The sequence below is a fragment of the Calonectris borealis genome, chromosome 3 (assembly GCF_964195595.1).
Source record: "Calonectris borealis chromosome 3, bCalBor7.hap1.2, whole genome shotgun sequence".
NCBI classification, from domain to species: domain Eukaryota; kingdom Metazoa; phylum Chordata; class Aves; order Procellariiformes; family Procellariidae; genus Calonectris; species Calonectris borealis.
Genome location: NC_134314.1, coordinates 127,569,856 through 127,585,338, shown reverse-complemented (window position 1 = coordinate 127,585,338; position 15,483 = coordinate 127,569,856). Strand labels below are relative to the sequence as shown.

Genomic DNA, 15,483 nt, shown 5'->3' with positions numbered 1-15,483 from the left:
GGGAAAAAAAAAAAAAGAAAGAGATATGCCTGTTAGTACAGAATATGTATATGGGGTTCGTTTTTTTTTGTTTTTGCAGAGGTTTTTGGTTGGGTTGGGTTGAGTTTTTTGGGAGGAGGGCGTTCGTTTGCTTGTGGGGCTTTGGGGGGCTAATTGCTCCCCCGCCGCTCCCCAGCAGCTCCCTGGGAGGCGCAGATACCGAGGGCAGGCCAACTGCCGTAACTCTCCAGGCAAACCGCCGAGCGCCAGCCGGGCTCACACAGACACCCGGCAGAACCACGGCCCCCACGCCGCTCTCCCAAACCCCGTCGAGGCCGGTGGCACCCCGTGGGCTGGACTCACTGCCGGGAGGGCAGCCCGCTTCCCCCCCCCGCCCGCGGGGCCGCCCCGCCGGCAGTGCGCAGGCCCGCGGCAGTCGGTCAGCCATGTGGGTGTTCGGCTACGGCTCCCTCATCTGGAAGGTGGATTTCCCCTACGAGGAGAAGATGGTGGGGCGCATCCTGGGCTACAGCCGCCGCTTCTGGCAGGGCAGCACCGACCACCGCGGCGTGCCGGGCAAGGTGAGGCGGGGCGGCGGAGCCGCGCGGGCCCGGCAGCGCGGCCCCTCACCGCGGCGGCGGGGCGGGCGGGCCTCGGCCTCCCGGCGCGGGGACCTCGATCGCCGCTGCCCGAAGGGCTCCGCGGCGGGGAGCGGGCCGAGGGCCTGCCCCGTGGCCGAAGCGAGCCGGCCTCTCAGCCGGCCTCCCCGGAGGTGCCCGGGCTGCTGGGGGCCTCCGCCGCGCCCCGCAGCCCTCGCCGCTGCTCTTTCTTAAAAGTTGTCTTAACAGCAGCCGCTGCTTGCTGATGCCAGTTGTGCCAGTCGTCTTTCGCAAAGAACGTAGGGGTTAAGTATTCCCACTTTGACGTCTAACTTGCTTCATTGTGGGAAGAAGTATTTCCTAAAGTTCAAGACTTTGTTTTCTTCTGTACTATCAATTAAAAAAAGCCCCAAACAAACAACATAATGAATTTCAAAGAGGAGAAAAATGCTAACGAAAATAACCATCAGTCCATTTTAATAGCTCAAAAAGGTGAGTGAGTTATGACAGACATTAATCGAAGTAACTAAGGGAAAACACCTCAGTGTGGGTGTCAGGCTTTGAAGCGAAAGGCTGGTTAATAAGTGAAGGCCTGAAGCCTTGATCTGAGTAACCACCTCACTGTTTTTCAGCTTTTTTTACTTTCAAATGAAAACTCATGGAGGAGGAAATATTTACTGTTTGGGTGGCGGGGGGGAAGCCACCGAGAAACTAAAATTCCAGAAGCGAGCATTCCCAATTTCATGTGAAAATATGTATTTTTAAGCCACAGGAGTGAGAATAATAGAGTCTTACTCTGCTTTGGAAGCCTGTACCACCCTCCCCGTAGCAGGGCTATCGCCCTTCTATAATTCTAAATAGCTCAACAAATGTTAAAGAAACAATAGGTTACAGAAGCACCCAGCAAGTTAGATGAATGACTTTGATGTGGCAGGACTGTTATTTACAGCTGCAGATGCTGCTCACGATTTAGTCATCAGAAATGCAAACTGATCATAAATGTAGAGAAACTGATACTTGCACACAGCTCTCTAGCAATTTACCTACTTTGAATGCTGGTTTTGTGTCATGATTCCTGACGCTCCCTAAAGCGGACGTCCAGCCTAACTCCACTCTAAAACTGGAACATGGCTTTAAAAGAGCTCCTCCAGAAAAGGCATAAGGATTCTTTTTAAAAACAAAACACAGCCTGCTACATGTAGCATGGAAGAAATGTTCATCTAGTTCTAAATAGCACTAGTTAGAACCTCAAACACAATAAAATAACTTGCACAGTACTTAAAGATAATACAAACCCCCCCCTTGCATTCACTTTTCTGCAAAGCAAATCACCATGCTTCAGGTGCTAGCACGAGTTGGGCATCTAGTATTTGGAAAAAAAAAGTTTACTGCAAAGAAACAAATTATGTGCAAGCAGACTCGGGCTCGGCAGGCATGTTTTTCAGGTTGGAGCAGTGCTGTGCAAATGCAGCTGTCCCAGTTCTGAACCCGAGCTCCAAAATGCTTTGCCGTGTTGCTTTTAAGATCGAGTCGAAAGCCTCGCTTTGTCACCCGGCTTACACGCTGTCATACGCACAATTCCTGTCTCCAAAGCTGCCCCGCTCAGCCGCCGCCTCACCTGGCTGGAGAGATGCAGCGCGCCCTGCGGCTGGCTCGCTGAAGTCTGCTGACTGGACGGCTATCGTTCGCTTTCTCAGTGGGAACGCTCATTTCTCATCTACCACTCATTCTTTTTCAAAGATTATGTTTGTATGAGCATTGGGAAATTTCTATTCTTCTCTTGAATTTGGGTGAATTGAAAAGCACATGCAAAAGTTGTTAGGGTGGGGCATAGACGAGCGGGATCCCATCAGCCTCCCCTACTGAGGAAACCAGGCTTTTAAGAAAAAAAAAAAAAATTAAAAAACCCTTATCAGTCAACAGAGAAAGTCTTACTCTTGGGGCTTCAGAAAGGAATACAACCTGCACCAGCCAATTTTTCTTACTTTTTGCAAGTATCCTTGGTGACCTCGTTGCATTACATTCTGCTGGGCTAGCTGAAATTCAGGGGAATACTCAGAGCGACTGTCTTTGTGCAGATACTGGAAATCTTGCAAAATGGCCACACCGGGTTACTACGCACTAGCGTATACTTGGTTCCAAGAAGCTTTGACGTTTGTATTTCTGCCCCAGTCAAGATTGTACCCAGAACCATCATCTGCAAGCATACAGAACCTTAAAACAACAAAAAAACCACCCTCCCCACAAGCCCATGCTTTGTTCTATTTCTATTTAGATGCTTGTTTGGACAAACTGAGGGCACAGGTGATTCTTTATCTAAACTGGTTAATGCACTTTATGTTTTATATAAAACACTTAGCACTAACAAAACACACTTTTTCTCAGCATCAACAAGTTAATGCCTTTTTGTATTCCTGCGTCCATGAGTTGTTACTCCTACTTGCAAGGCAAAAAGGCTCCCTCAGCGTACGCTGAGAAAACACACAGCTGGGTCCTCCCGTTTCACCAGGCCAAACGCTCTCTGCTGTAAAATCTTTACAATCCTTGACATCAGAGATTAATTACATGTCTTGTGGGTGAGCTACAAGTGAAACTGGTCCTTCGATACTAACACATTTTAAAGAACAGCAATAAAATAGTAGCCAACAAGTTAAAAAAAACCTCTCCTGAAAACACTCATTGCTCCAACATTCCACGGTCAGCGCAACAAAAACATACAAAAATGGCTGCAAGCTTTTAGCACAAATCTCGGTTGACTTTATAATCGTACTTTGAATTGCTCAACTCACACTGTAGTAAGACGGTTAACTAGTTATAAAGTGATGTTTAATCATGGGGCCGTATTTTATAGTTTATAGGATGTTAAATTGGAAAAAGTTTTATTAGCTTAATAATGCAAAAAAAGGAATAACCATTTCTTGAAAAATATATGGCAACTTATACGTTAGCTGTATTTAAAAATAAGATTTTCAGAGGATTATTCTGAATAGTACATTAAAGCAGCTTGAATTTTACCAGGCAAAAGTGTTCCCTGAAAAAAGTGCTACTGGCTTAGAAAGACCTGAATAAGTAACAAAAATGTTTTTACAAATTGCGAATTCCAATTTCTTAGTACAAGCTTCAGAAAAAATGGCATCAGAAATGCAAGCCTGCATGATTCACATAAACCTTCTCAAACATTTAAGTCTGGGGGTTTGGTTTTGCACGGAACAGCTCAGAAGTGTAAACGCATTCAAGGGTTGAAGCCATTATTATCACAATATGGTTTGAACCAAACTAATAGCTTGCTGCTGCCAAAACAGTGAAGTTTCGCTTCCTCTCCTTACAATCCTCCTCCCTCCCAGCTTCGGACCGCTTGCTTTAGCCGCTCTCCTTGGTCTGGCACTGGCACCCACTTGACTGCGTGGCACACCGACAGGCCTGACGTTTGGGGAATCTCAGTTCTGGTTCTGCCAGAGACTGTCTTTGTTCCTAGACCTCCGATGTGCTTAGAAGAAAACCCGGAGAAACTTGGTGACTGCCACTGTCCAAACAGAAAACTCTGAGTTTTTGCATGCATAGAATTACTGGGTCAGATTAAGGTTAAATCATTTTAAGATAATGAAGGGCTTTTAGTTTGTTAAAGGTGAAATGGAGGAAAAAAGAGGTTGGACTAGAGAATCTCCACAGGTGCCTTCCCACGTCCATGATTCCCTGACTTACCCTGGCAGTTTCTTCCCGTTGGATGGCTGCCAGCGAAGGAGAGAGGACGGATAGATAAGCTCCTGTTATGCCATAATGAGACACAGGAAAAGGAAGTAGAAAAGGCTACGCTTTGTTTAAATAAACTTGTACTTATAAGGAAACAATTTTAAATTATTACATTCCTACTTACTAGCAAACTTACACCTCCCTTTCTGAAAAAATTTAAGAGGTAATCAAGCTAACATTATTTCTAAGGTCATATTTCCTTTTATTCCATCTTACTTGCATATCCAAATGCAAAAATTAATTGATTCCTCTATCAGTAAATATTTAGTAATTTTAGTAGCTGAGCAGTTTATGGTACCACTGAAAACAATCTAACATAGAAGATGTTATTCCAGTTTACCCCACTATTTCACAGCACACATCAGCTAGACCTCAGGACTGTCCTGAAGAACTTTATCTCCAGGCACATAGACAAAGTCCCCATGCCAGGAGAACATCGTAGACTCTAGCGCAGACTCTGCCCCATGTTAATGCTATTTTCCTCTTTCTGCTGAACCCAGGATGGTAAAACCTAGAAGAATCTCCCGTCACATGCACTCTAAGACAGGAGTATGCTTGGGAGCTCTAGCCCTCAAGTTGAGGGCTTGAAGTGAAATACAACACTAAGAGCTGAAACAACATGCATTTAATTTTCCGCAATGGCTTCCCTTCTGATTCGGAGGGGTGATGGCCTTTAGCACTACAGATGCCTTAGAAAATTTCCGCAGGGCTGCAGACCACACTGCTGCTCCAGCGTGATCCAATAGAAGGTTGCCTTTGTCAGCCTTCCTGGCAGGAGGCTGCCCAGAACTGACACAAATCCCTCAAAGACATCTGACTTAGGAGATCATTCGGGTTTGCCCTTGCCCGTACTTGGGTGTCGTGGTTTAACCCCAGTTGGCAACTAAGCACCACACAGCCGCTCGCTCACCCTGCCCCCCTCCCCCCCCCCCGCCCTGGTGGGATGGGGGAGAGAATTGGGGAAAAAAGCTAAACCCCATAGGTTTTACAGGACAGCAAAAGAAAAGAGAATAATAATAATAATAAAAGAATATACAAAACAAGTGATGCACAATGCAATTGCTCACCACCTGCTGACTGATGCCCAGCCTGTCCCTGAGCAGCAGTCGCTACTTCTCGGACCATGCCTCCTGGTTTATATACTGAGCATGACATCACATGGTATGGAATGACCCCGTTGGTCAGTTGGGTCAGCTGTCCTGGCTGTGCTCCCTCCCAGCTTCTTGTGCACCTGGCCGAGCATGGGAAGCTGAAAAGTCCTTCACTAGTGTAAGCACTACTTAGCAACAACTAAAACATCAGTGTGTTATCAACATTATTCTCATGCTAAATCCAAAACACAGCACTATACCAGCTACTAGGAAGAAAACGAACGCTATCCCAGCCGAAACCAGGACGTTGGGCACAACAAAAATGGTTTTGGTTTATATTATATAGCCGGTCATTTATAGATGTGTTATTTTCTTTACTTAGCTAGCAGAGGTGATACCCATGGTTCCTTAATGGTGTTTTAGTAGTTCCGTGCAAGACAAGGACTCTGCAAACCAATACAATAAATATCCTGGCCTTCCCTAGACAAACAGATCGTTCTTTCATCACACAACCAATCTGAAGATTAAGTACTCTTCAATACTTCACTTTCATTTAATATTTAGGCTTCAGATACAGGCATTCCTGGTAATAAAGAGAAAGTTGTTTCCCACCACAGAATGTCTCTTTAATCCATAATTTACAAAATCTTAGTGACCAGTATTGAGTACACAAGTCAGGGAAGTATTAAGGGCTATGGAAAAAACTTCCCAAAAGGAACACCTAAGTTATCTTGATTAATCATGGTAACAGACCTGGTTCCTCTAAGTACTCAAATAGTAATAATTTAGTATTTATTTAGTTTTGTTGCCTTATTTTGTCAATCGGATCAGGAATAGATGGCTGATGCTGGGACAGAACCAGCATAAAAATGAAAAAACGCAGCACCTCAGAGCTTATAAACAAACAGCCTTTAAGATTGTAAAAGATCTGACACTGAATAAATAATATATACAGTTAATGGTATCTATAAAGTGCTCTGCAAAAACTAGATTTCATATTTGGCCTGTTACCAAAAGAATGTGTGGCTTGCCAATGACTCGGTGTAGGAGAAAACCCTCCACTATTAGTGTGTGAGAGAGTACAGACTTATCAAACAGAAAAGCATGGACATGTCAATGAAACTGTTAGTGATGAGTCATAAAAAGATGGAAATATAGTAGCCCAAGACTAAATGAAAGACTACGTCCAAGTACGTCAAGTTCAGATTATCTTTGTAACGCCTAAGAGAATGAATTTCCATCCTACACTAAAATTGAATGAACGCTCATACCTCTGCTTTCCCTTACCTCTATTCAAAGACACTTGTACACTAATTTGATGCCAAAATTAGCAATTTTAAACTACAAATGTAGTTCTCCATAGGGTTTTATGTTTTAAAATTTTATTCTCCAGGTTATACAACAAATTTCAACAATTTTTTTTTTTCAGTATTTACAAACTGGCTTCTTACTCTTCCTGCAAGAAGTAACTCATTGGAAAAATAAGCCATTACCAAGGTATCCTCCCTCTGCCCAGTAAGGGAGAATGAGCTGGGAGGGGAAAGAGAAGGGGAAAATAGTCTTTTGCACAATAAACAACTTTTTTCAACATTGAATAACATGGTGCTAACATGGTGCTTACTAAAAATTACTAGCAGATTTCTTTGCTATATTTTCCAAAACATCTAATTAGCTAGGAGGTTTTAAACCTAGGAGTTGCCATGTGTCATAGTGTGTAATCAGCATTTTCTAAAATCCAGTTAGTGCAAACCAAGCCAGAAGTGGTAGTATCTTGCTTAGTTCTACGCAAGCTAGATTTCTATGTTACGTTATTTTCCATGCCTGTGTATAAACTTTTTGAATACAAGTGAGAAGGTTCACCTCATTGCCACTCTAGAGATTAAAAAATCGCACAGTACTGTGCAGAATCAACGTAACTGAGGAAGGTGCACGCCTCGAGGATAGTTTTACATTAATGAATTATTGTCACCGTTTTAAACAGAATTGAGTATGGATAGCACATACAAAGCAAGGACATTCAAAACCTCCCCGTTTATGACTGCCTTTCATTTAACTTTATGTTGCAGACACTTTCCACTCAGGATTTAACATTTTGTTTATCACAGTTTATCTAATACAGATCAAAAGCTATTCTCAGAAAATATTTACTGGATCTCAAAGAAATAGACCTTACTGAGATTGTCCTGGATTAGTTCTCTGACCCTTTCATTACTTTTCATTGTTTTTTTCTTTTTTTGTTTTGGTTTTGGTCATGATTTAGGGTAAAAGCCTCTAACTGAACTATAATTATTTTTTTAAAATTTTAGCCTGGAAGAGTTGTGACTCTGGTTGAAGATCCTGAGGTATGGTACTCCTGTTCTGTCTCGGTAGCGTATAGAATGTCCTGTTGTATTTCCAGCCTGTGTACTAAGTCTCTATTAATTTTTGCTTCTCTACAAGCAAATAACTGAGTTATCTTTAGTGTAATGAAAGGTTCTCTCAAAATTTCTTGGAGTTACACCAATGACTCTTGATTGTTTCAAATAAATCAATCAATCTAAACTAAGAAACTGGAAGTAGTTGGGTCTGTTATTACCAAAGGTATATTTTGAAGTATTTTCCAGAATAGTCACTTCAGGTATCCGGTTATAAGATGCAGAATTTTACTTTCAGCATAGTGCTGACAATATGCCAATAATAGACCCCAGATGATGTGTCAGAATGGTAATCTTGCCCTCCCAAAATAAAAACTGAAACAAATCAAGATTACATTGCAGTGACAAAAAAGGAGATACCCTTGCCTTATTTTTTGCTACACAGATAAAATGCTTAAGGAATGAAATGCCACAACTGTGCTTTTGGTTTCTACGTAATATTGTGAAATTAGCTCCTGTTTAGAGAAAACGGCTGTTGGCCTGAGTCTACCATTCTTGCTTATCTTCCGACCTTTTCCCCAAGTCTCACTGAGACAGTGCAGTGGAAGTGTTTGCAAGGGGAGTGGAGGGGAGGGAGGGGAGATGGAACAAGGCCTAGGCTTACAGTCCTGTAAGCTGTAGGAAAATCAAGATTTTTCTGCTTATAAAAGTAGTTAGGCTTACATTTTACCCATTTCTAATTCTGTTTGGTAGGAAAGAAGCTATCTTACAACTACCCGCAATTTTTTTTAGGGATCTTACCCACTGGAGAGCTCTCGGTTGGAGTGCTCACCAGCTAGGACAAAAGCATTGAGCTAGGCTGGGGAGGCGGAGGGGAGGCTATTGCAGGATACACCTCCGATGCGATTGCTTTCCCACTCCCTGCTGATCCTCCGGGCCCCTCACATCCAGCAGTGCACTCTGTTCTGGCACCTTGCTGGGGACGGCTGCGATGGTCGTGTCCATCCAGCTTCAACCGCTCCAGGAGAGGGAATCCCCGCAGGTACTAGTGCCTCCAGAGGGGCGGGAGGGAAGAAAGGATGGCACGGAAGCAGAGGGAGAGCAAGGCCACGCGACACAAGGCCGTAAGACACAAAGGATGGGTATTTTGGTAGTAGTTAGTTTTTATTTACAGTTGCTTATCTATACAATTACGATATTGCTATCTTACTGATCTATTCCCCTGAAATAGCAGCCACAAAAAGAGGTAAGTTTAGCAGTAATCGAAAACTTCAACTGTTTTTTGCAGTTAGCAAAACCAGCAAAACGCAATGCACTGTCTCTCATTGTGATTTTCTGTACGTTTCTAGCAAGGGTTTTTTTCACATTACTGTACTGCTGGATACCATTATGTTACACAGACGCCTATATAGACAAAGAATGCTTATGTTTGTTGTCACTCAGTTTGTATTGTTAAGCAAACTTACTCGTTACCATAGAAACTTTTTTCCCCCCTTAACAAACCAGTTTTGTTTGGTTGGGTTTTTTCCCTTTTCTCCAGAGTCTGGTGTGGCCAGATAATCACACTTTACACACAAACATCAAATTATATGATAAGTCATTTGCTTTAATTTCAGTTACTCATTCTGCAGTTTAAAAAGATAACCTTATTTTGAAGGTATCTTAGCAGATTACACAATTATTCCCCTGCACGCAGACACCAAATACCGTGGTGACAACAGCAGTGGTACTTTTACGGGCAATGCCAGCTCTCAGCTCTGTGCTAGCCTGCGTATCCTTTTTCACTAGTGATACACACAGTGCAGCTTGGAAACATCTAGTTTAGAGAGTTATTTTAACTTGCTCCATCTGAATTTCTTTGCCAGTTAAGAGGAAACCACACAGAAGAACAACATCATACTCCTTGTCAGATTTCTGGATTACAATTTTCCATCATCTGAAATAGGAATCCTCTACACTGAAAACCAAATGAATTAAAGCAGTAACTCTTAAAGTGTCTGCTTTAAATCCCTATCTCCACCACACCCATATATATTTTCCTATCAACACCAAAGCAGGTCTGAATGGCAGATTTAACGCAAGAGAGTAACATGCACAGAGGAGGCTGTTTTTAAAACACGTTTCCTGCAGACAGCTGGAGTGAACCCGCATTCCAGATGGCTGAGGGAAAGCAAGGAACCCACTTTTGTACTTGTTAGTGCTGTTCCTGGCCACAGCACATCAAATGCTGTAATCATCTACAAAGGATGCAGTAGAAAATTACTCCTGATTGTTTTAATAAAATGCCTTTGACTAGGATATAGTCTGACTGCAAAATTCAACGCTCCTGAATTAACACCACCACGCCAGCATTGTCTGTTATCATGACTAAATACTAAGATCCAGTTTTAGGGGGAAAAAATAAAAACGTTAATTGCTTTGTCATCATTACTGTAGCACTGATACATATACCTACTTAGCTGCAGGAAGAATCGACATTTGATGTTGCCAGCAGACAAAACAGACTACCATTTATTTTAAAACAGCATTCGTCAGAAACAATATTTAGCCCTTAGTAGATAACAGACCATCATTTTTCTATGCTACTTCAAAAAAACCCATGCAAATCAATCCCTCTCACCGATTTGCTTGTATAAAACTTGGTAAGGGAGTATAACTAATTCACACCACAGTTAAATACTTCTTCGGAGATGTTATCTGTGAAGAGAATGAAGAAATATTCTCAAAGACGGTAATGAAATTTACCCTAACAGTGTTTGCTGAGGCGCTGGATATGCCATGTTTATTTGTGCAAAATGAAGGTTCATCTCTCAGCTTTTCCTTCTCTGATGCAGTTTCAGTATGGTAATGTTACCACACTCATCCCTCCAAGTACATGTAACGGATGTGACACCCAGGTCCTTAGAAATAAAACTGCAACTAAACAGAGAAAGGACCTGACCAAATTTACTTTGAATTTGGCACTATTTAAAATTCTAATTTTCAGATACAGATTTTGTGAGGTCAGGAAGATACTTTGTATCCTTTTTGCCAGCTCCTTAATAGCCCATGCCAAGGCTATTTACTACTTCAAACTTAATTGCAACAAGAAATTGTTTCGTAAGAAAGGCATCAGCGTTAGCAAGAAAGTGGATGATCAGTCTGCATAATTACCATTTTGACTGAAGATTTCGCAAAGAAAACAACCCTTTTAATTTGGGACTCCTTCTACAAACAGTGCGAGAAATAGCTATAAAAAGACTGAAAATTGAAGAAAAAATTTTTAGGAGAATTTTGCCTAAATACAATAGAAATACGTTAATTTGTGAGTATCTGTATGAACACTGCTTGGATTTTCTTTTCTTATGTCCTTCAACAGGGGTGTGTATGGGGTGTTGCTTACAGATTGCCAGCTGGACAAGAATGTGAAGTAAAGGCTTACCTGGACTTCAGAGAGAAAGGAGGCTACAGGACTACAACTGTCATTTTCTATCCAAAAGACTCGTCAGTAAAACCGTTTGATGTATTGTTATACATTGGAACTTGTGACAACCCTAACTACCTTGGTCCAGCACCTCTAGAAGAAATTGCTGAACAGATTTTTAATGCAGTTGGTCCTAGTGGAAGAAACACAGAATACCTGTTTGAACTTGCTAATTCTATCAGAAATCTCGTACCAGAAGATGTAGATGAGCATCTCTTCTCCTTAGAGAAACTAGTAAAGGAACTCTTGGAAAAGCATCAAAACCTAAATTGTCGATAAAATAACTTCTTACTTTTAATGATCTTGCTTCATCTTCAGAGGAATGGTTTCGTCGCACAATGGGTATATGACTTGGAGGCACGTTTCTCTGTACTATGCTATCTTATTTATTTTAATATTGCATTCAAAATAGTAGTTGGTCATTAAAACATACTGTTACAAAAATCATTCTTTCAGGGGTCTATAGAAAGGGGAGCAGGGCAAGCATTTTAGGTTTGAATTTGGTATATTGGGTTTTTATCCAAAGACTACATCTTTATGACAATCTCAAGAGAACCACTTAAGCTTCTCTTTGTTTGAAGATTTATTTTTTGTATTATTTCAGGTTTAAAATAAATCTTCAGAATATTTTTAAGATCAAAATCTGCATTTAGATATCTAACTCCCATTGATTTAAGTGATAGTTCATTCTGATTCAAGACCACAGGCGTGGAACTCAGTGCAGCTAAAGACATAAATGTTAAGTAGTTGTTGTAAATTGCATAGTAAATGCAGAGTAGAACATTTATATCATCAAAGTTCAACTTCACTGAAATTAAGTTATTCCACTGAATTAGTCATCGTACCCTTTATATATTAGTTTGTCCTAAACGCAGAGGATTGGAAAGGAAATAATTCTTTACCTTGGCTCATTATGTCAAGCCCCTGAAAGGCAGAGCACAAGGTACTTGGACACAAACAAGCCATAACATATCAGTGCCTCATTTTATTTTTTAAGATTAATATACAGAATAAAGCCAAAATGTTAAAATTAACTAAGGGTATGACTTGAAGTCACAATGCAGCAAGAATGTTCAGAAACTCTCATCTTTGTTATTTGCCTTTAGATGCCATTGTAACCCCATCTCTTAAAAAATTCACCAATCTCTGAGGATAGATTTTAAGCCGGTAATTTTCAACTGCTGTTTCAGGGATTCACAGACAAAAAGTAATTAAGAAAGGAACCCTCTTTTCAGTAATCTCACATGTGTTGTATGGACGTACAAAGAAAGAGGGTTGGAAAGCCACCAGTATAGGCTAGTGGGCTTACTTTATGCAAAACATAAGCAAATAGAGTTTCCGTCCCAGCAAGAACTTGTCTTGCTTCTCAAAAATTTAAGTTATTTTTGTTAACTTTTAACAAAGTATATTTTTGTATGTTAATATAGGAAAGGTCCTATTTCAAACACCATGTAATGTCACATTTTCTCATACAGAGAACGTGTAAGTGTTTAGTAGTAGCTTGGAAGCCTGTATTTTGTGTCAGTAACTGCAAAACCCGTATGTTTCTACTATACAGGTTGTCCCTTTCTCCTCTTTAAATTTTCCTGTTTTATATTTGTAATTGCTTGAAAATACAAGGGTCATCAAAATAACAAGCTGCTATTATTTTACTTGGCCACCTACAAAAGCCAATAAGAACAGAAATGAATGTTAATAGGAAACATTTGAGAAAGGCAGCTACGTGAGTAGAAAACAGGATATTAAAATCCAAACCTAAATTCGAGATAATTAGACCACTTAAAGTATTTAACCAAAAAAGCTGTATTTTTTACATACCAGATTATAATTTTAGTGTGCCTCTGGCATCTCTCAAGCATTGATTCATTGAGGAGAAAAAAAGTGTATTGGTTTTTAGAAGCTACTGTTTACTGTTAATAGTTGAATGCCACTATTTTAAGAGTACATGATGGTGTATCACTTGATGGACTACTCTAAACTGCAGAAGCAAATCCTCTGATCATATTAGCAAAATAATCATATGTAGTGAGGCCCCATTTTTCCATTAGCACACGAGTTACTTGCGAAATGATGGACTATCCTTCAAAGGTCTTGATTCTCCACTGCACTGTGGTGGTTTAAGATTGACATAACTGGGCGGAAAAGCAACTAATTCAGCTGTACAGCGGGAGAGGAGTATGATCAGAACTTCCAGGTGTCTGTACGTAATGACAGTCATTAAGATGCCCAAAGCGGGAGCTGAGTGACTTCACACACCGAAGAGGGAGAGTGATAACCATCACCCAAATCTACATTAATGAATATGCTCCATTACGCATGCATTTATTCACCCTGACTTAAAGAGTAGCTCTTAAGTGTTACTAAAAATGTAATGTATGATTTATTTCAAGAATATTGAAGTGTTGAAAAGAATAGTACCCTCAAAAAACCCCAGCCAACAACAGCACTTCCTTTCTTGTGCTTACTTCAGATTTAAGCAAGCTGTAGTAAAGTTAAAAATGTACAATGGCATGTCCACTCCATGCGTTTTTTAAAATTCAGTCCTCAAAGACTTATTCTTGTTCCTTAAAACAGGGCAGGGGATGCTTACGCTCACTAATGATCCAAAAACATCAGTGATGATTCCCACTTTAAAACTCTAATTAACTGTGTTGGGGCATTGTGATTTATGTATGGCTCTACATTTTGTATCTTTTAATTATATTCAGGACATTGTTGGTTCATTTACTTTCCAGATTCATAAAGCTTGCAATAAAGCTTGCAATAATATTGCAATAATATCTGTAACTGTACATTCCAGTTTGTGCATACAACTTCAGTACAATAAAAATGCATCACATTTACTAGTGGTGTTGGAGAAAGAAATTTCCAGAAGTGTTATGTTTATTTAAAGTGTATCCATATTAGGATGGACATCAATGTGTGTCTTAATTGCATCTTGTTATAAAATGCTGTTAGATCTAATGATGAAAAACAGTATACAAGAGCTAGCTACTATTACGCAGTCTTAAACTGTGTCGAAATTAGGAATTAATTAAAGCACTGGAAGTATAAATTTGTTCTTGCTGTATGGGATTTGAGCCACGACTCCTCCTACAGCTTCAACCACCAACAAAAGCCCAGGATGCTTTCAGATCTGTTACTCACCACAAAAAAATGAACATACACTTTTTATATGCCATACATGCTTTTTTTTTCCCCCTACCGGTTAGAACTAAATCTAAGTTTGTGACAAATTATAGGGATTTTAGATACGGTTTCATTATACAGCCACACACACGAAGCTACCTCTAATCTTGTTTCCAAACAGTGTTTGATGAAACAATAGTCATATCTATGTTGTCAGATTTTACTCCCTGGGATCCACAGACTGAAATCACTGAGCAGTCAGCGTGGACCTCTGTCCTTCCGTGCATGGAGGAAGCAGTACGTAGTAGTATGCAGCGATGGTCTTCCCTATGATGCTGAAAGGGATTACCATTGAGCAGTACATAAGCTGATATATCTCTAAACTATTTTGGAATCTCCCAAATAAAAATCCTATATTAATTTAAGTTACAGGAAAAAAAATGTAAGGTTTGTACAAGACTGCAATAAGACAGTTTAATTTGATTCTGCTATAATGTGAATTCAAATAAAAAAGCAGATACTAGAAAGTAGCTTGTGTAATGTCTGATATTCCTTAGTATGATCAATTAACCATTTGATAGCAACAGTCATTAAATATGCAATCATCTTCTGTGAATATATGAATCTATAGCCTGAATATGCAACATTTTATTTAATTTTTTTGTCTAGCTTTTGATAATAAGCACACTTCATACCCATTTTGACTGCCACTGACAAAATTAGTACGTCATCTGACTTAATCATAAAACTTCTGTAAACGGATTTGCATTTCTTAATGCAAGAAAACTCATGGACAAGAGCAATCAGAACATTCTGTAATTACCAGATTCTTTGTAGCATCCCCAATAACGATTTCTGTCTTTCCTTTTTCAACCATTTATCTGCTCCGTATTTCCCACAGATGAGCAAACAACAAAGATCTGGTGGGACTGGCCTAACCTGTTCTAATTTGGAAACTCTGCTGGACATTCAAGTATTCAGGTACACGTGCGTGGGGGGAGAGAGAGAGAGAGACAGAGAGAACTCTCAGAGTTCTTTTTTTACACACATAAACCTCGATTTGCTTTTATCCATTGGTTATGTTTAACAGCTTTGTGCATAAACTAATTACCAAAGTT

The 15,483-nt window shown here is 40.4% G+C and overlaps 2 protein-coding genes across 9 annotated transcripts in view; one reads left to right on the top strand and one right to left on the bottom strand.

Moving 5' to 3' along the window:
• Positions 1-15,483, bottom strand: part of ASB3 (ankyrin repeat and SOCS box containing 3) — a 39,696-nt gene that overhangs the window by 21,481 nt on the left and 2,732 nt on the right. The window lies entirely within an intron of this gene.
• On the top strand, positions 5-14,881 carry CHAC2 (ChaC glutathione specific gamma-glutamylcyclotransferase 2). Of its 2 annotated transcripts, none has more exons than XM_075147841.1 (3): positions 5-560; positions 7,726-7,761; positions 11,132-14,881. In XM_075147841.1, exons 1-3 carry the CDS (start codon positions 45-47, stop codon positions 11,513-11,515), a joined length of 936 nt encoding a protein of 311 aa, XP_075003942.1. In that variant the 5' UTR covers positions 5-44; the 3' UTR covers positions 11,516-14,881. The 2 variants fall into 2 exon arrangements, with proteins under 2 accessions (XP_075003942.1, XP_075003943.1); XM_075147842.1 differs by having other exon boundaries at positions 391-560; positions 9,639-14,881.